The 20554-nt window shown below is 44.5% G+C and overlaps 1 protein-coding gene across 1 annotated transcript in view; it reads right to left on the minus strand.

The window, feature by feature from the left end:
• Nucleotides 1-234: 234 nt before the first annotated feature.
• LOC105493880 (ATPase H+ transporting V0 subunit a2) overlaps nucleotides 235-20554 on the minus strand; it is a 56025-nt gene continuing 35705 nt past the window's right edge. The window contains exons 10-20 of the mRNA XM_011761831.2: nucleotides 18714-18864; nucleotides 18312-18448; nucleotides 17854-18041; nucleotides 17666-17756; nucleotides 14866-14984; nucleotides 13801-14011; nucleotides 11316-11435; nucleotides 10148-10267; nucleotides 8038-8155; nucleotides 5571-5742; nucleotides 235-4629 (exon numbers count right to left, since the gene is read on the minus strand). Of these exons, the coding sequence (XP_011760133.1) occupies nucleotides 4524-4629; nucleotides 5571-5742; nucleotides 8038-8155; nucleotides 10148-10267; nucleotides 11316-11435; nucleotides 13801-14011; nucleotides 14866-14984; nucleotides 17666-17756; nucleotides 17854-18041; nucleotides 18312-18448; nucleotides 18714-18864 (1533 nt within the window). The 3' untranslated portion in view covers nucleotides 235-4523. The remainder of the gene's footprint in view (nucleotides 4630-5570; nucleotides 5743-8037; nucleotides 8156-10147; nucleotides 10268-11315; nucleotides 11436-13800; nucleotides 14012-14865; nucleotides 14985-17665; nucleotides 17757-17853; nucleotides 18042-18311; nucleotides 18449-18713; nucleotides 18865-20554) is intronic.

Raw genomic sequence — 20554 nt, forward strand, 5'->3', positions numbered from 1 at the left:
GCAGATGAAGCTGGGGCTAGAGAGGTGGCTAGACGAAGGTCACAGCACCTGGCGGTGGCAGAGGCGGAATTAGAGGCCAGATAGAATGATATAGCCTCAGCCCTCAGCCACGTGGGTCGAAGGCCAGCGGAGGAGGAAATAAGCCGAGTTCCTCGTGGCCTAGGCAATCAGGGAAGGAGCAGAGTTCTTTGGCTTTCTCGCCAAACCACAGCATAATAAAGCGAAACACCCACGTTAAAAAAATATAGATATATTTATTTGTCATTAGCAAAAGGGAGTTCAACACTGATAGAAGATGCAAATTTGTCCTTTCATGCATTTGTGGAGCAAAGTACTAACTTGTTCACTGTCTTTCCCTCACAAGGAGTTGAGCGCCTAGATGACTAGGCTAATCCTAAGAACCTACCTGGCCTTCTGAGATACTCCCATCAAAGAACAGGTGGAGTGTACTAAGTATTTCTGAAAATTCTAAACCGAATCAACAAAAGTGGCCTGACTGTGGGAAGACTGTTCATCCAAACTGCCTTATTCCCATCATGTTGATTTGAGTTTCATAATAACCTTCCTGGATACATTCCCTGTGGCACGCAAGCAAACCTGGCTTTACGTTTTTAATAGAGGAATTTATTGTTTTTAAATGCAGACTGCAGAATAGTTGTAGAAGTTGTTTTTCTTTTCCAAAATGTATCAGGTTCTAAGTCTGAATATGTGATTCATGTACATCGTAAGGTTGACCCTATGCTACAGGTATTCTGTGCCTTATTAAACAACTGCAGAGGGCCGGGCACAGTGGCTCAGGCCTGTAATCCCAGCACTTTAGGAGGCCGAGGCAGGTGGATCACCTGAGGTCAGGAGTTCAAGACTAGCCAGGCCAACATGGTGAAACCTGTCTCTACTAACAATACAAAAATCAACCAGGTGCTGTGGCAGGCGCCTGTAATCCCAGCTACTCGGAAGGTTAAGGCAGGAGAATTACTTAAGCCTGGGAGGCAGAGGTTGCAGTGAGCTGAGATTGCACCACTGCACTCCAGCCTGGGTGACAGAGTGAGACACCATCTCAAAAAAATAAAAATAAAAAATTTAAAAAATAAAATAAACAACTGCAGAGGGGATGCTGACACCAGAATGTTGTTATAAAATATTCATGCCAGAAACAAGAACAGAGCAGCATTCAGCAAAAGAGGAGTTCCAAGTCCTTTCGCTGCTGGAAGGTCCACACGCTCACCCAGATCCTATCAGACAGAAGACCCTCTGCCCTCCCTAGCGGACCACCGCAACAGCCGTGTCCAGCCCAGCAGGCTGAAATCAAATCTAGTTTACTGAAGAAATCCCTTGGGTTTTAAGATTCTGTTAACACATGGTAACAAACATTAAATAAAAACTGAAAAATGTGGTGTCGTGACATTTATCTTTAGGAAAATAAACAGATATTCAGCATCATCCATACAACTTGTCATCTTTGCTCTGGATCTCTGCTATCAAGGGAATGAAATATGTTTTAAAAACTGGATATATAATAGGTTCTAGCAAAAGGCTTAAAAACAAGCAAAACTGAGTGACAACTCTGGTAACATGACACTGGAGCCCATTGCTTTACAGAGAAACAAATTTCCCCGGCACCTGTAAGACACTAGTATCAAACTACATTTCCAGAGAGCGCTTTCCCAAAGTTAGGATTCTGAATAATGCCATTCTACATAAATACTACATAGATTTTAACAGAGAAATGACTGCATCCTCTGCTCTATGGCCTGCGAAAAGGTGTTAATTAGAAAAAGTTAAAAAGTGGTCCCTGGCCGGCGCCAGCTGGGTGCGGTGGTGCACGCCCATAATCCCAGCACTTTGGGAGGCCGAGGCGGGTGGATCACGAGGTCAGGAGATGGAGACCATCCTGGCTAACACAGTGAAACCCCGTCTCTACTAAAAATACAAAAAATGAGCCAGGTTTGGTGGCAGGCGCCTGTAGTCCCAGCTACTCAGGAGGCTAAGGCAGGAGAATGGCATGAACCCGGGAGGCGGAGCTTGCAGTGAGCCGAGATTGTGCCACTGCACTCCAGCCTGGGCAACAGAGCGAGACTCCGTCTCAAAAAAAAAAAAAAGTGGCCCCCATGAGAATGACTAGTGGGGAGTGGTGAACAATTCCAGCAAATACTATGTCCCTTATTTACCAATCAGCTAACAGTGCCCTGAAGTCTTGGGCTTCCAAGGGATGAAGCAGTTACTATTGTTTTTATGACAGATCCTTGGAGCAAAGTAACACAAATGTCCCTTTGTGGAAGCATCAGCTCTAGGTGAAAGCACCTCTGAGACCTGACCAGCACTGCTGGGATGTCAATCACCCAGCACAAGTGGCCAGCATGACACCTTTCTAGGGAAGCGTAACTTTGAGAGCAGAATTATTTTCAAGCATTTCATCGGCATCATTTGATAATTTTTTTTTTTTTTTTTTTTTGAGACAGAGTCTCACTCTGTCGCCCAGGCTGGAGTGCAGTGGCGTGATCTCGGCTCACTGCAAGCTCCGCCTCCTGGGTTCACACCATTCTCCTGCCTCAGCCTCCTGAGTAGCTGGGTCTACAGGCGCCCGCCACCACGCCCAGCATTTTTTTGTATTTTTAGTAGAGACGGGGTTTCACCGTGTTAGCCAGGATGGTCTCCATCTCCTGACCTCGTGATCCGCCCACCTCGGCCTCTCAAAGTGCTAGGATTACAGGTGTGAGCCACCGCGCCCGGCCTTATTTGATAATTTAATATGAGGGACAAAAAGCAGTAAATCCAAACTGGCCTTGGGTAACATCTCATCAAGCAGCACATAGAATCTGTACTATAATCAAAAGGGTTGAATTTTAGGCCAGTTATGTCAAGGCTGTTCAGCTCATGCCTTGAAATCACCTGCATAGCCACGGTAAACTCAGCACCGCCAGACTCTCAGCTTGCAACAGAAGTGCCAAGCTCTCTACCTGGAAACAGGATAAAGGAGGATGGGGGCAAACAGCCTTTTAATGTGTATCACTCACAATGTTAAGAAGGTGGAAAAAAGGTTTCTTTTTGAAAATAATTGTCTAAAATCAAACAAATATGAAAAATTAACATAACTTGCAAGAATATAGATCAAAATGTTCAATAGGACTGACTCAAGTTCACAAAAAACTAAATGTCAAGTAAATAGATGAATTTAAACTAAAGATTATAAAATAATGGCTATTGAGAATTAGTTTTCAACTGATCTAAACAGTGTTTGAAAGTTTCAATACTTTTATCAGAACTTTAGCTAGAAACAGTCTGAAAGTAAAAAAATTATCATTAGACTGCTCTCAAGGATAAGTGCAATCTCTTCATGGTAAAATATCTTCATTTATATTTTGTTATAAAAATATACAAAATACTACTTTTTACCTTTCCTTCACTCAGTATAAACCCTTCTGGTTCAGTGACATCAGTCAAGCTGTCACTAAATTCAAATCATGTCCACATTATATCTTCTACAGTCACACTGGGTTTTAAGGCTCAGTATACAATTTATATTTCCAAACATACAGTTATCATAACTGGTTTTATGTAAGGATAACAGGATAAGAGTCTTTAAAAAAATATACAAGTAGGATAACCATTTGTTGTATGTCATTTTATCCCATTGTCCCCAATTACTAAAACAAGACAAAACTGTAAAAACAACCCTCTACTTGTAATTCTAGGTAGCACAGGATTAAAAATGTTTGCATATTTTGGCCCGGCACGGTGGCTCATGCCTGTAATCCCAGCACTTAGGGAGGCTGAGGCGGGTGGATCACTTGAGGTCAGAAGTTTGAGATTAGCCTGGCCAACAAGGTGAAACCCCATCTCTACAAAAATACAAAAAAAATTAGCTGGGCATGGTGGCACATGCCTGTAATCCCAGTTACTCAGGAGGCTGAGACAGGAGAATCACTTAAACCCAGGAGGCGGAAGTTGCAATGAGACAAGATTGTGCCATTGCACTCCAGCCTTGGTGACAGAGCGAGACTTCATCTTAAAAAAAAAAAAAAAAAAAAAAAAAATGCGTATTTTTAAATTCAGCAGAATAAATGTGAATGTTTTGATAACTCATCATTAAATTTTTTAAAACACTATCCCTACTTCAGCTGTTGGAAAATATTATCTGGCAACTTCAGGTGACAGATTAACTGTTTTTTTTTTTTTTAATAAAGTTTAAAGGAATCAAGTATCTAATACCATTTTCAATTAGCCATGCAAAATTGGCTTCTCTCCCCCAATCCTGTATTTGAAAAAATAACTTTAACATAATGTTTGGCATTAACTTATATTTGCTCATCATAAAACACCAAAAGAAATTTTTATATCTCAAATTGGTAAACTTTACAAAATATTTAACATATGAGGAAGAGGTATATCTTACAGAATTATTTGGCTATGTCATAAGGCAGCAATGAAGATGGAATTTTTCCTATCATAAATCTGACAGAAGTGAAATTCATAACATGGTCATTCTCCATAAATCTGAAAGCTTGTTGGTTACAGCAATATGATCATGCCACACTGTCGTCGTTATTGAATTTTGATGATAGTAGACTGAATGAGAAAGGAACAAATTTGGTGCCTGCACCAACGTAGAATTTGTTCTGAAATTCTACCCTAAAAAAAAAAAAAAGTCATGTATTAATGGAAGATTATGAAATCATATTCCTTAAAACAACATTTTAAGTTAAAAAAAAACTTCCTGTGCTGAAACTGCTTCATTCCAAAATGTGTTCTTGGCACAATATTTTTCCCTAGCTACACACCGTCCCCCACCCCCAACCCTGTGCTGGCTTCCCAGCGTGAACAGAAACTCTGACACATCCGCTGCCTCTCACTGCCCAACACACAAAAGCGCGTGCACAAGTAACGAGACCCTCTCCTGCCACCTGGGTCACTGGAGGCACAGAGCAGTAATCTGACCTATACCATCGAACATTAAGAAATACATAAGAAGGATTTATTTTGCAACAGGATAGAGCAAGCTGTCAGACTCAAAGTGAATTAGCAGTATGAAACACACATAAGTATTCTGCAAACTTAAACTTGCTTTTACTTGTCAGTGATAATAGTTCAGAAACAAAATACTTTTTTTTTTTTTTTTGACACGGAGTTTCGCCCTTGTCCCCTAGCCTGGAGTACAATGGCGTGATCTCGGCTCACTGCAACCTCTGCCTGCTGGGTTTAAGCGATTCTCCTGCCTCAGTCTCCCAAGAATTATAGGCGTATGACACCACACCCAGCTAATTTTTGTATTATTAGTAGAGACAGGGTTTCATCATGTTGTCCAGGCTGGTCTTGAACTCCTGACCTCAGTTGATCCACCTGCCTTGGCCTCCCAAAGTGCCAGGATTACCCACATGAGTCACCACACCCGGCCCAAAATACAATTTTAACTCAGAGGATATGAACATAGATCCCAATGGTAGGAAGGGAAGAACAGGCCTAAATTCAGCATTAGATTTTGCAGGGCTGTGTATATTCGGAGGGGCGGGGCGGTGGGCGGGGGGCGGGTATGTTTTTTAAGTAACAGTTCCAAGGCTAGGTTTCAAACTCACCAGTGGAGGCGTATGGCGTGAAGAAACGCAGAAAGCCCTTCCATGATCAGAAGGATGAAAATGGTCAGAACTGCAAAGAGCGCGATAACCGGGAGCAGCAGCAAGACGCCATAGGTGGTGTCGACGCGGAGGCCCACGCGCATCAGCATGGCCCACAGGACATCAGACAGCTCTGCAAAGGAGTGCAGCCCGCACAGGTCACGCCCGCTTACGTACAGTGGGTCCCCCTGGGAGCTCCCTGGACTATTTCCCTCTGACAGCTCTGAACTATCATCCCATAAAATAATAGACACACAGGTAACACAGACCCAACTGCTTCTCATGGGAAAGCCAGTCAGCTCTGACACTGTCTCAAACACTAAGGAAGACCTGGTGCTCCAAAAACATCAGAGGCATCTCCCAAAGGGAGGTCTTGCCCCAAACTAGGTTTGGGTTAGTGACCTCCCAAAGCAGCACTGGACCAGGCAGCCAGAAACAGGCTCCCAGACCTGGTTCTGCCACTGAGGGACCAACTGGATGGCCGTGAGTAAAGCACCAACACTCAGCGGGCTTCTGCCACCACCTCTGCAAAATGGAGATGAACGACCACAGGGCCCCTCCAGCCATACGATTCCAGGCCTTCGGCTATGCTTATAAAAACATGAGCATTTTTTTAATTTAAAAAAAAAAAAAAAAAGACACTCTCTTGTCCAGTGGTTCCACAAGCACAGGCAGTGCTTGCTTTGCACAGTACTGCGGAAGCACAAAAGAGACCTTGCAATCAAAACCATCCGAAGCATCCCTATTAATCCATGGGGGAAAAGGTTTGTTCTGTGGCCTTTAAAATTTGTGTTAAAACATTAAAAACTCTCTTATTGTTGGCTATATTGTTGGCCAACAATGAGAGAGTTGTTTTTTGTTTTTTGTTTTTTTTGAGACGGAGTCTTGCTCTGTCGCCCAGGCTGGAGTGCAGTGGTGCGATCTCGGCTCACTGCAAGCTCTGCCTCCCGAGTTCACGCCATTCTCCTGCCTCAGCTTCCCAAGTAACGGGGACTACAGGCGCCCACCACCACGCCCAGCTAATTTTTTGTATTTTTAGTAGAGACGGGGTTTCACCGTGTTAGCCAGGATGGTCTTAAAATCTCCTGACCTTGTGATCTGCCCGCCGAGGCCTCCCAAAGTGCTGGGATTACAGGCATGAGCCACCGCACCCGGCCAATAGAAGAGTTTTTAATGTTTTAACAAAAACTATAGGGAAATGAAAAAATGGTAAATATATCTTTAAAACATTAGAAGCACTGGGTATTAAAGTCTTTTGTCTGTTATTTAAAAAAAAAACAAAAAAACCAAAAAACCAGTTTATTAGGGTAGTTTGAACAGTGCTTGGTTCCTGTTGCGTAACTTGGCAAGCTGGGTGACTTGATCCAGAGCAAGCATCTTTCCTAATACTTGCCAAATTGTCCTATTTTTTTTTCCTTTAACTTTTTTTTTTTGAGACAGAGTCTCGCTCTGTCACCCAGGCTGGAAGGCAGTGATGTGATCTTGGCTCACTGCAACCTCCGCCTCCTAAGTTCACGCAATTCTCCTGCCTCAGCCTCCCAAGTCGCTGGGACTACAGGCACCCGCCACCATGCCCAGCTAATTTTTGTATTTTTAGTAGAGATGGGCTTTTGCCACGCTGGCCAGGCTGGTGTCAAACTCCTGACCTCAGGTGATCCACCTGCCTCGGCCTCCCAAAGTGCTGAGATTACAGGTGTGAGCCACCGCACCCGGCCTGTCCTATTATTTTCTAAGTTTGAACCCACTTGCAACACTGCACCCTTTGCACCCTTCAGTGTCCTGAAACATTGCCGAGCACCACTGGTGGGTCATCAGCATCTTCATCACAACACCCGCTGCACATAGGGTGGTAAATGCACCTGCACCTACCTACACAGCTAGTTACTGTGGTGACTGAAATTGGAGCCATGCTGCTGGGGAACAGGTGTTAATTACACTGTGGAAACTAACATGTGTGCATTATTGGAATCGTACAAAGAGAGGACTCCTGTGATCAGAGCTACCCATGAGTGCTGTGGCAGGACTTGATTGAAATAAACAGATATTCACACCCGGTAAGGCAGCACTGAATAAAATAACTACTAACAGAAACAGGAATGGCAGCAGCAGCAAGTGTTTACACCAGAGGCTCCCAAGCCATCTCAGTTCTCAAAGCCCCTTGTGTCTCAGTGATTTTTTTTTTAATTGGGCAGCCTCTGAAGCCAGACCAGCCTCAGAGAGACCCCCTCTGTGATTTTTCCACAGCACCCCTCAGCCAAAAGAAATAGCCAAGAGAGCTGTGTATTAAGTAGTGAATAGTATAAGTTCACATGGCAGCTGAAAGATGGTGCTATGACTATTAGTTACCAAGTTAAAATATCCCACAGTGCCCCCTGAGTCTGCTGGCACTACAGGGCGTTGGGAACTGCAGGTCTAAGCAGGAACTTACGTGCATGAGCCAGGCTGAGTGCCCAGAGCCTCAGGTAGGAGGCGGTGTTGGAGATGCATCCCAGACAGTACTCAATGGAATGGATTACTTGGGTCATTAATATTTCTCCAAAATTAAACTGAGAGAGATCACACAACATATGTTAGAGTCATGATGTTACATGTGTACTTCTACATGCCAAGTGGGTTCCACTTCAAGGATTACAATGAAAGAGCTGCTGGCTGGATGCTGGTGAGAACACGCTGGAGCGTGAGGAACAGAAACCCAAGACTTGCACTCTGTCCATCACTCTGCCACTACCCAGCTCCAGGACCAGACTTTACCACCCCAAATCCCCACCTTCATCAGTCCCACTCCCACCCCATGCCTCAGACTCCCGTGTGTAAACCAAGAAGCTAGACCAGAGGAACTGCCACGGCCACAGCTGCTATACAAATGGGATTCCTGGGCAGGTCTCAGTAATTATGAAACCTCTACTGATAAAATAGGTATTCACCAACTGCAAGAGTAGAAGGCGATTCACTAGATGTGGGCATTCTAAGTAGAGCCAACCAGGGAAAACTATGCAAGGGGTCCCTGATAGGAAAAAGCTGCAAAACACCAGGCAAGGTGACTCGGATGCGCTTTCCAGCTCTGCTTTTGTTTCTCTATGATGCTAGAACTTAATTATTAATTGTCCCGAATTAAAACATGAAATTACATAATAATTACAAAATGCTGATTATATGAAATTTTGTTTGGTCCTCACTAAATGGTCAAAGTAAAGTTTCCAAGAAAAGAAAGCAGAGGCCGTGCTCTGCTCTGTCTGCCCGGGACTGCACCTCTCTTCTTTGTGGGGAGCTACTACTTCCCTGTCCAGCCTTATATCCCCAACCACAGTTGCTCTGAATTATGTCCCCAAAAGTCTTATGCTTAAGCTCTAACTGCAATGTGACTGTATTTGAAGACAGAACCTTTGAGGAGGTAATCAAGGTTGAGTGAGGTCAGGAGGTGGGCCCTGACCCACTGTGACTGCTGTCTTCTGGGAAGAGCAGGAAAAGCAGGGCACAGGCACAGAGGACAGGCCCTGGGCCGACACACAGCAAGCGAGCAGGGAGGCCTCAGGGAAAGCAGCCTGCCAGCATCTGAGTCCGGGCCTGCCAGCCTCCGGAGCTGTGAGAAAAAGTCTCTTATTGAAGCCACCCAGTCTGTGGTATTTTGTTATGGCAGCCCCAGGGGACTGAGGCGGCAGTCACCGGTGCAGGGGACTGAGGCGGCAGTCTCCGGTGCAGGGGACTGAGGCGGCAGTCACCGGTGCAGGGGACTGAGGCGGCAGTCACCGGTGCAGGGGACTGAGGCGGCAGTCACCGGTGCAGGGGACTGAGGCGGCAGTCACCGGTGCAGGGGACTGAGGCGGCAGTCACCGGTGCAGGGGACTGAGGCGGCAGTCACTGGTGCAGGGACAGCAAGTATGTGGGGATTTTTTCCTAAGAGTAACAAGCTGGTAAGGGCGCTTTGCTCGCTGATAGAAAAACTGAAAAAATAAGCCCAGGGCAACTTGTGACCATGGTTCTAGCATCATGGGGCCAACTGACTTCACAATATAAAGAAAACTTACAAAGAAAAAAAGCCAACCAAGGCCTCTTGGAATTGGAGACCCAAAAACTGTAATCATCCTGAAACCAACTCTACCTCTGTCCTGCCATGAGCCAGTAAAAATCCCTTTGCAATCAGAAAAAACTGGGTCTCTATTTCTTCCAACTATGGAAAAGTTCTGACTGACACAAGAAACTTCTGAAAGCAATGTTCATGGCACCTTAAGTCACTCCAATCATAACTGGTAATATAACAGCAGAAATCCCACTGGAGAAGGAAAAGGACAAAATGACCCGAACTCACATATAATGCCACCAACTCTATCATCAAACAGCATTTGGAAAGTGCTAACCTTCACTCGAACCCTAACCACCGCCTGGTTGGCTTCAACAATGGAAACTGGTTTCTCATAGTTCTGGAGGCTGGAAGTCCCATTTCCTTAACCATTTTTTAAGATGATTAAATATTATCTTAACATGATCATCTCTATGGAAGCTTGGTTACTTATCTATCAATAGCAGTTGAAAAGATTTACCTCTTCACACGCCATTTCCCTACATCCATCTTCCACCTGGTGATTTCCCTCTTCCACATCTTGGTTTCCCAGCAATGAAACTTCTTCCTCACTATCTTTCCTTATAAGTGTGTAACCACTCTAACAACCAAAAGAGCACAGAGTCAGTGCCTGTAAAACCACAAGGTTGTGACAAAACAAAACTTTATTTATAGTTTCTTTGTTTCTCTTAATGATTCAGCTCTTTAAGAATAAAAAAGTTCTTTAGGCCAGGTGCAGTGGCTCACACCTGTAATCACAGCACTTTGGGAGACCGAGGCAGGTGAATAACCTGAGGTCAGGAGTTCGAGACTAGCCTGTGCAACATAGAAAAACCCCGTCTTTTACTAAAAATACAAAAATTAGCAGGGCGTGGTGGTGGGTGCCTGTAGTCCCCCTACTCAAGGGCTGAGGCAAGAGAATTGCTTGAGCCCAGGAGGCAGACGTTGCAGTAAGCTGAGATAGTGCCACTGCACTCCAGCCTGGGCAACAGAGGAAGACTCCAGTCTCAAAAAAAAAAAAAAAAAAGGAAAAAGAAAAAAGAAAATCTTAAAGAAGAAATTAAGAAGAATATGGAAAAAGGCATTTTAATTATGCCCATCTGAATTGAAGGATTGAGTTAAACTCCTAATAAGCCTGTAGTTCATGCCAGCAGGGCCTGTCTCCACAGGCCCTGGACACAGCAGGCTCTTTCAACATCAATGTTTTATTTACTTATTTATTTTGAGACAAGAGTCTTGCTCTGCTGCCCAGGCTGGAGTACAGTGGCACGATCACAGCTCACTGCAACCTCTGCCTGCCAGGCTCAAGCAATCTCCCACCTCAGCTTCCTGAGTACCTGGGACTATAGGTGCACACCACCACACTGGCTTATTTTTGTATTTTTGGTAGAGACAGGGTTTCGCCATGTTGCCCAGGCTAGTCTCAAACTCCTGGGCTCAAGTGATCTGCCCACTTTGGCCTCCCAAAGTGCTGGGATTACAGGTGTGAGCTACCATGCCCAGCCAACGTCAATGTTTTAAATAAAGGAAGCTTTGGCCTTTAAATCAAGACAAGGAACCCTCCAGGGGTGTTTTCTACACCAATCCTTGTATAACTGAAAGCAGACTTTGCTCACACTTTACAAGCATGCATCCAAACCGGCACTTACCCGGTTCACCCCGAAGCAACTACGCCCATTGTGAAGCCACAACAAAAACAGTGGCTTTCCCAAGAAGAGGACCGGGACAGACAATGCTGTGACAACCAGCAGCACTCTCTGGACATACTCCTGTTAGTGCAGAAGGTGAGAAACTCGATTACAACGTGAACGCACGCTTGCGGTGTCAGTAGCACACGATGAAATCAGTAAAGATCACACAATGTCTCCACGCGAGGAACATTAAATAAATGCCAGCCAGCTACACTTGCCAGTGGGTTTTCTTTTCCTAAACTCACAGCTGAATTCTAGAACTGATGCATAACATTAATGACCCTGTGGTAAAGTATTATTTTGTTTCAGACCAGCAAGGAAGCTTTACAAAAATTGTAAATAAAGTCAAACTCCAACTAATCATTTTCTGGAAACACTGTAAATGAGAAAGCATAGCACAAGCAGAATATTTTTTATATTTTTGGTTCTGTTTTCCTGTTATTTGATGATTATAAAGACTGTTTGAGGACTCCTGAGTGTGAAGCAAGTGGATTTACCTCCACACACAGAAAATCGTGGAATAGAATTCAGAACAAAACCAAAAAAACTTCCTTAGAAAAACCAAGATTTATAGTTACTTAAAGCTAAATCAAGAGCAAAACTCACTCAGGCTTACACAGCCACGGCAGTCCGCATGGCTTTCCAGGGTCTGGATGGGACACTGTGCTGTCCAAGCTTATCACTCTCTATGGTTGCCCCTCATCAAAAACAGGTCCCGAGAGCTCTGTGTGCTACTCAGGCACAGGGCTGTATTATCTACACAACATCAACACGATGAGCCTCTCAAAAAGCCGAGAGGTGGCGGCCACAGGCAGAGCCACATCAGAAGTCCTAGGCTGGAGCCAGGCTGACCTAGGTTACCAGCCTGGCCCTACAGACCGCTGAGTGACCAGGACTGCCCTGAGCCACTGGTTATCACCAGTAACAGGGGACGACACCACCTACCTCCTGGGGCTGTTGTGAGAACTAAGAAACACTAAGTAAGGAAAGCACACTTTCAGGTGTGCGGCAGGTACTGAATAAAGGGAGCTGCCCTTCACTGATGTTTCTGTCCACAGTGCCTATGCCCACTGAACGCCCTTGCTTTTATCTGTGGTGTCTATGCCATCGTACAAAGCTTCAACAAAATAATGATAAAATACAATTCTTAAAAATCATAAACAAGAGAAACAAAAAAAAAAGCAGAAACTTGAAAAGTTCAAAGAGAACGCAAATATGCATCTCATCAACGAGGCCAAAGTTATGTAAGTTGAGCTTCAAATCCGACTTAAAACTTTCCAGCACCCAATAGAATGTGAAAAACAAAACCAAATGCTCCATTCACAGATTAACAAGATGAAGAACCAAAACACGGCTCAGGAGGAACACAGGCTCGGACACTATCGACTGGGAGGGTTTCCCAGATGTCCTCACAGACACTGGACAACGTGGTGAGCTGTGTCTGGGCCAGCATCCATGGGCAGGAGGTGCCGTGGCACTCACAGCAGAAAGACCTTCAATGTAAGGTGGGTAAGAACTATGGCAAACGCTGACATTTACTGAGTAGCTGGCTTGTGCAAGTGCGTTCGTACGCACTTTGGACACATGTGCGCTACACCATGAACCAGCTCCTATTTTTAGTCCCACTTTACAGATGAGGAAACAGAGGCAGAGAGAAGTTAGTCATCTGCTCCAAGTTCCATCCTGAGGAAATGGCAGAGTGGGGCCTCAAGCAGAGCAGGGAACCCTGAGAGCCCACTGTGACATCACACAAACGTAGAGTGAGAGGAAAGCTCATTTTTCGAAAGGGTCCATGTGCTGTGACCCAGGTAGTCCCTTCTAAATGGGGGGACTGGGCAGCCCTCGGGAAACCCTCCGGTAATGCATTTTCTTCCCACCAGTTCTGCTGGTTTCAGGGGTTTTTTTGCTTTTGGTTTTAGTTGAGACAAGGTCTTGCTCTGTCACCCAGGCTGGAGTGAAGCAGAGCAGTCATGGTTCACTGCAGCCTCGACCCCCTGGGCTCAAGTGATCCTCCTGCCTCAGCTTCCCAAGTAGCTGGGACTACAGGTACAGCCACCACGCCTGGCAAATTTTGGGTTTTTTTGTAGAGATGAGGTCTTGCTGTGTTGCCCAGGCTGGTCTCGAACTCACAGGCTCAAGCAATTCGCCAGCCTTGGCCTCCCAAAGTGCTGGGATTACAGAAACGAGCCACTGTGCCTGGCCTCTTCCTACTCATTCTGATGGCTACTGAATGGCAGCGAGTTTGGTCATGCTGCCTGACCAGAGCCTGCACACAGCAGTCGAGCTGGACTGGCATCCTCCAGTGATGACACACGCAGAGACAGAAGCAACCTTCCCAGGCTCCTGGGAGTCTGTGGAGATCACCCCGACACTTCTACTGCTCAGAATAAAAGGCTATTGGGAATACTTTCGTTAAGTTCATGAGAGTGGGAAGATGACTCACCTGCCCAGTGTAAAGACCATTTGTTTTACTGGTTGGGAATAAAAACATGTTAATAAATTCAATCAGAATGCTGGGAGCAACTCTGGAGGTTTCTGCTGAAAAAACCAGCCACTTGTAGAAAATCATAAATATAAGGTATCCAAAGATACAGAGCATGAAGAGAAGTTCTGGGATGGAAACCAGGTAAATGTTGAACTTCTTCCTGAAGTGCCTAGAAAAGAAAAGGAATCAATCAACCCATGAACAAGATCAGCCTACGTTAAAAAGAGTAAATTTAACTCTCTACAACTAAACATAAAGCGAATTTCAGAATAACATCATTTCTCATATGATGACTCCAGATACATCTGAGTATCCAGATGCATCTACGAGGAAGAGATGTGAAGTCGGCCAAAATGGCTACAGTTTTGGGGGTCAAATCTCACTCAAATTTTCTTCCTTGGTTCCCTAATTCAGAAACATTTTCTTCCTTAAAGTAAGGCTACACAATATTAGTGAATCTGGCTCCAAAATGCTGTATCTTGCATTGTTATAAAAGTTTTTCAAGACTCCAGTTATAGTGACTTAAAGCTACAACATCAAATTATACAAATTATGTTTAGAGATGAGAATGAACAGGTCTAGTTAGAGAAAAATGACACCATCTCTTACTCTTCATATACTAGCTCTAATAAAGTAAAAACAAAAAGACTTTTTATTTGTAAAATAAAAACGGAATATGACAAGCATCCCTTCTGGAAATCGACATGAATGCACATGTCAGATGTCTCCCCCACTTGAATGGAAGCTCCATTGGGGCAATAAATTTTTTCTGCCCTCCTCACTGCTGAACCCCGAGTGCCTAAAATAGCACTTGGCACTACTATGCGCTCGATAAATACATATTTGCTGAATGAATGAATTGCTGAAACCACAGAAAATCTAAACAGCCACAACAGAATCATGTAAATACAACATCATATTGGCTGCCCCTTACCCAATAAATCCAGTCACCAACAAAAAGCAAAACTGAAGAAATGCCAAGTTTGGTTTATAAATATTGCTTAAAAAAAAATCTGTACTTACAAGTGGTTAAATATTCCCAGAATGACTCCAAAAGTCATGTGAATGATTCCTAAAATCACAGACATTTTCATTTTGAAAGAGTTTAGAAAAGTGAGGCGATTTGTGGCCAAGTTCCAAATCTAAAACCAAACCAAACAAAACAAAACAGAATCTTTAACTTCCTTCAACAGGTGACACTCAAGAAAGTCCCTGTCTTAACTCGAAAGGTGGCCCTAAGTTTAAGAAGGAAACAACATTCAGGCTTTTCTTTTGATGCTTTCAATCTGAGAACCACTGATTTCCTTAAACCAGGGCCACAGACAGTTAGAAAACAATTTTATCACTGTTAACGCCAAAGGATGCCAGATGGAACCACATAGCACTTAGGGAGATGTGCCTGGGAAGTCTTGACAAAAGGCAAGGCGAGGGAAAGTCACACACAGCTCAGAGACTGGAAGGGTCAGGACGCTTTCAAGGTCCTGGGTTATGTCCCCTCTACGTGGGCAGGAGACATACATGTGTCATCACACGTTTATATACATGTGCCATACATGCTCCTATATGTCTATTTTGTCATAAAGTTTAGCTGTGAATACAATGAAATCAGAAATGCTGCAAGTGGCCAAGCCAAGATGTGCCAAGAGGGACTCCAGGCCATGGCTGACCTCCCCAGGGTGCCCCTGGCTGGTCTGAGTCCCCACAACCTCCTCACTCACTGACTGCTTCTCTTACTGTCTGAAAATGAATTCCTACAACCTGCTCTTCAGGTGGATTAGGAAAAGGGAAACAGGGCCTATTAAAACAGAATCTTTTTTTTATTTTTTTATTTTTGAGGAGTCTCACTCTGTCACCCAGGCTGGAATGCAGTGGCGCAATCTCGGCTCACTGCAACCTCCACCTCCTGGGTTCAAGCAATTCTCCTGCCTCAGCCTCCTGAGTAGCTGGACCAGCATGCCTGGCTAATGTTTGTATTTTTAGTAGAGACAGGGTTTTGCCATGTTGGCCAGGCTAGTCTCAAACACCTGACTTCAGGTGATCCTCCTGCGTTGGCCTCCCAAAGTGCTGGGATTACAAGTGTGAGCCACTGCGCCCGGCCTTTTTTTTTTTTTTTTTTTTTTTTTTTTAAGATAAGGGGTCTCACTGTCACCTAGGGCTACAGTACAGTGGAGCAATCATGGCTCACTGCAGCCCTGACCTCCTGGACTCAAGCAATCTTCCCACCTCAGCCTTCCGACAAGCTGGGACCACAGGCGCGCACCACCACTCCCAGGTAATTTTAAAACTTCTAGTCTCCCAGTTCCTAGCCCTGAATTATCTCATTTTGCCCTTGGAAAAATAAGATTTTAGAATGAAGTATTCAGGGTTGAGAACCAGGAGGCCAGTCAACTTCGCTGATATATTTATATTATATATACTTTTATATATTATTTTAAAGTATGCATTTTATATATGTAATGTACACACATTGGTTTACTTTTGAACTAAATGAATGTAATGCCTAGTTTAAAATTAAGTTAAAACAGAAAGACAAAACCATACCCCAATTTCCTCCAATGCCTCTCAAAAAAAAAAAAAAAACTCACTCAAACTTTGTTCCTTGGTTCCCTTATTCAGAAACATTTCTTTCCTTAACACAAAGCTACAAGTTATCACTGAATTTGGCTCCAAAATACTGTGTCTTAAAGAAACTGTTGTAGCTGTGTTTCCAAGTTTTCAGTTACATTAAGACTTAATGCTACAACATGAAATTATACTAATCATGATCAGAGATAAGAATAAACAGAACACACTAAGAGATACTGCCTCCTTGGAGAGCCCAGGTTAAGGAATGCTAGACTTTTTTTGCCCAATGACTGTACACAATTACATCCACAAACTAATTTTGAGATGGTTTCTGAGTCATTCTTTTGATTCTCCAGAAAGACTCCTGACAGCCCAGAAAAACCCCACCTAGCCCTGAGGTCCGATGCCTCAGCCACTGCCGCTGAGCCCTAGAAGAGGCTGGGGATCCTGGCACCCTGCAGCTACTTCTCCATTTTCTATTTTATTTATTTATTTATTTATTTATTTATTTATTTATTTACTTTTTGAGATGGAGTCTCGCTCTGTTGCCCAGGTTGGAGTGCAGTGGCCGGATCTCAGCTCACTGTAAGCTCCACCTCCCAGGTTCACGCCATTCTCCTGCCTCAGCCTCCCAAGTAGCTGGGACTACAGGCGCCCACCACCACGCCCAGCTAATTTTTTGTATTTTTAGTAGAGACAGGGTTTCACCGTGTTAGCCAGGATGGTCTCGATCTCCTGACCTCATGATCTGCCCGCCTCGGCCTCCCAAAGTGCTGGAAATACAGGCCTGAGTACTTCTCCATTTTCTTTCTACTAACACTTCTCCCATTCCAAACAACTACCCCAGTAAGCTCTACAATAACCTTACGCTTCCTTTCAGCTCTAGCATTCCATGCTACTTCTTTCCAGATCAAGGGTTTTTAAAAGTTCACATATACAAGGAAGAAATGTAGGAAATGGCACACATTTCGGGGCTACTGAAGTGCCATTTTTCGCCAGAGGAAAATAGGTAGGACACATGACAGAACACAGTCCTGGCTCTCTGAGGACTTCCTCTGACCTCACCTTCCCAAACCAAGGGACCCCAGCTCCTGGCCTCCCCACCCAATGTCCGGGACTGGGATGCACAGGGGCTAATGCGCACCTCCCCCTTGGTGCAGCGTGAACCCTGCTCAACAGTCTAGAGAACCTCGTGGCGCCCGAAGCTAAGTGGCACCACAGAGCACCCAGAGACAATGACAGAGTGCGGTGCACTCACAGGATCAATGCCAAGGGGATAAGGGCCTTGGAACACTCCAGGAACGCTTGGATCCAACTGCAAAATGCTGTTGTGCCTGACGACGCTGTCGCTGTAACAAAAAGCAGAGTGAGGAGGCTGACCAGGGAGGAGGAAGGTCTAGGAAACATGCTTCCCACCCAGAGCATCACCAGCTATGGGACACTTACTTCCAAAGCACCATCTTCTTACGTTCTGCGGGGGGGTGGCTGGAGGTGTACATGGCAGACACGTTCCACCCAGAGCCGAACAGGTTGACTGACTTTGAGAAACAGTCATTGTAGATGAGGCCGGTGTACACCGAGAACAGCCCCATCAGCAGGAGGATGTACCGGCCATTAAAAAACATCCTCATGATCTGTGAAGGGCAAGGCGGGAGGATCAGAATATGGTCACTGGAGGGTGTCCATGTGACAGCTGTCGGTGTGGGAACCACCCTCACCACTCCTCCCGCGGCTTCTCGGAAAACAGCCTGGCCCCGCAGACATCCCTGTCAGCCACAGCTGACAGGCCACACACCTGCCCAGTACAGCCACAGCCTACAGCGAACATCTGAGGGGTGTGTCTCTTTCGGTCACTGCTAATGCCACCCAACCAGATATATGAGCTGGAGTGTTTATATTTTTACCTCTTGTGACTGATTTAGTCTGGGATGATTTTCATTTAACACCAACAAAAGGGCAAATAAAAACATCACAAAGCCATGTCCGAAGTCTCCAAACATCACAGCAAATAAAAACGGGAAGGTGATGATGGTAAAGAGAGCTGCAGAAAAAAGGAAAAGAGATCTCTGATTCACAGCAAATATGGAAAATCTGAGTTCATTCAAACACAATGATACACAACGATCTGGACTTTCTCCAGAATTCCCAAGATAGGATTGGGTGGTTGCATTTAAAACCTTATAGTTTTAAATAAGATAGCAAAAAAGTAGCGATCAGCCTCTTTTTCCAAATATCTATTCCATTCTTAGAGCAAGAATGCGGCAATGCCATTGGAAATATGGGTATTTACGAATCAGACTTCCAACCTGGATTGACTTCTCTGTAGCTTCCTACTCCATAAGCATCCACGATGTTCTGAAATCCCTCGGTGAACTTGTTGGTGCGGATTCGAGTGGGGGGTGTTTCTTTCGTGGGGATTATGTTCATGAATGAGGGGATTGTAGCACCACTCTCTCTCTTCCACATAAACAAGGAAAGGAAAAAAATTACTATCCAAGAAGAAAATTACTATCCATATTCAACAAATCTGGGTTACTGCTTTGTTTTTATTTTTGAGACAGAGTTTCACTCTTGTTGCCCAGGCTGGAGTGCAATGGTACGATCTTGGCTCACCACAATCTCTGCTTCCTGGGTTCAAGTGATTCTCCTGCCTCAGCTTCCTGAGTAGCTGGACTACAGGGGCCCACCACCACACCAGCTAATTTTGTATTTTTGGGGGTTTCTCCATGTTGGTCAGGTTAGTCTCGAACTCCCAACCTCAGGTGATCCACCTGCCTTGGCCTCCCAGTGTGCTGGGATTACAGGTGTGAGCCACCGCACCCAGCCTTGGGTTACTGCTTTCGCAATGCTCTGTGTGTAGCTTTGGTACAGGATTAATCTCCACTCAACAGGGTCAAGAGCAGCGAGAGGGGCTGGGGGAAAAGCCCGTCTGTGAGGAAGCAGGGGCTTGGGGAGGGTGGCACTTGGGGGCTGTGGTCTCCAAGAAGGAAGGGCGAGAGCAGGACTGAATGGGCCAGAAGTGAATGGGGGCTGGGGAATGCGGGGCACATAGGTATGGAATTGGCTCAGTCACCGACAGAAAACTGACACTGAGTACTTTATCTCTTAAAAACGGTGAAGAAAGAGGAAGTTTGAGGCAACTGCAATATACTTAATAAAAAAATGAGAAAGGCAAGAATAAACCAGAATGTCACATGAATTCTAGTATGGCAAAATCATAAATATAACTTTATCCATCAGTGTTTACAATTCTTCTGAAACGCATTATATTGATTTATAATGAAAATACTTTTAAAATAAGGTAAAACAGGTTATTGCCAGAATAGCAGATTTTCCGGTCAAAATAAGTCTCTTTTTATTTTATTTTATTTTTTTTTTGAGAAGGAGTCTTACTCTGTCACAAAGGTTGGAGTGCAGTGGCATGATCTTGGCTCACTGCAACCTCTGCCTCCCAGGTTCAAGCAATTCTCGTGTCTCAGCCTCCCAGGTAGCTGGGATTACATGTGTGCAGCACACCACCACATCTGACTACTTTTTGTATTTTTAGTAGAGACAGGATTTCACCATGTTAGTCAGGCTAATCTTTACTAAAAATACAAAAACTAGACAGGCGTGGTGGTGCGCACATGTAATCCCAGCTACTTGGGAGGCTGAGGCACGAGAATTGCTTGAACCCGGGAGGCAGAGGTTGCAGTGAGCTGAGATTACTCCACTGCACTCCAGCCTGGGTGACAGAGTGAGACTCCTTCTCAAAAACAAAAAAAAATAAAATAAAATAAAAAGAGGCTTATTTTGACTGGAAAATCTGCTATTCTGGCACTAACCTGTTTTACGTTACTTTAAAAGTGTTTTCATTATCAATCAATCTTATAAAAAGGTCATAAGAAGAAAAAAGCCAGGGAGTACCCACAGACAGTGAGAAGACGCCAGAAAGAAGGTCCACAAGACAGATAAAACTAGTGTAACTGACTGATTCAAAAGGAGTTAAAAGAATTAAGAAAATAATACAAGACAGGAAAAAGCACCAGGAATCAGATTTTAAAAGACTCAGGAATGAGGTAACAGAACTCAAGAAGGAATTAGGAAAAAGAGAAAAAAATTATTTCAGAAATAAGACAAAACCAGAAGGAACACAAAAGTGAAGAAC

Source organism: Macaca nemestrina, chromosome 10 (assembly GCF_043159975.1).
Source record: "Macaca nemestrina isolate mMacNem1 chromosome 10, mMacNem.hap1, whole genome shotgun sequence".
In the NCBI taxonomy this organism is placed as follows: Eukaryota; Metazoa; Chordata; class Mammalia; order Primates; family Cercopithecidae; genus Macaca; species Macaca nemestrina.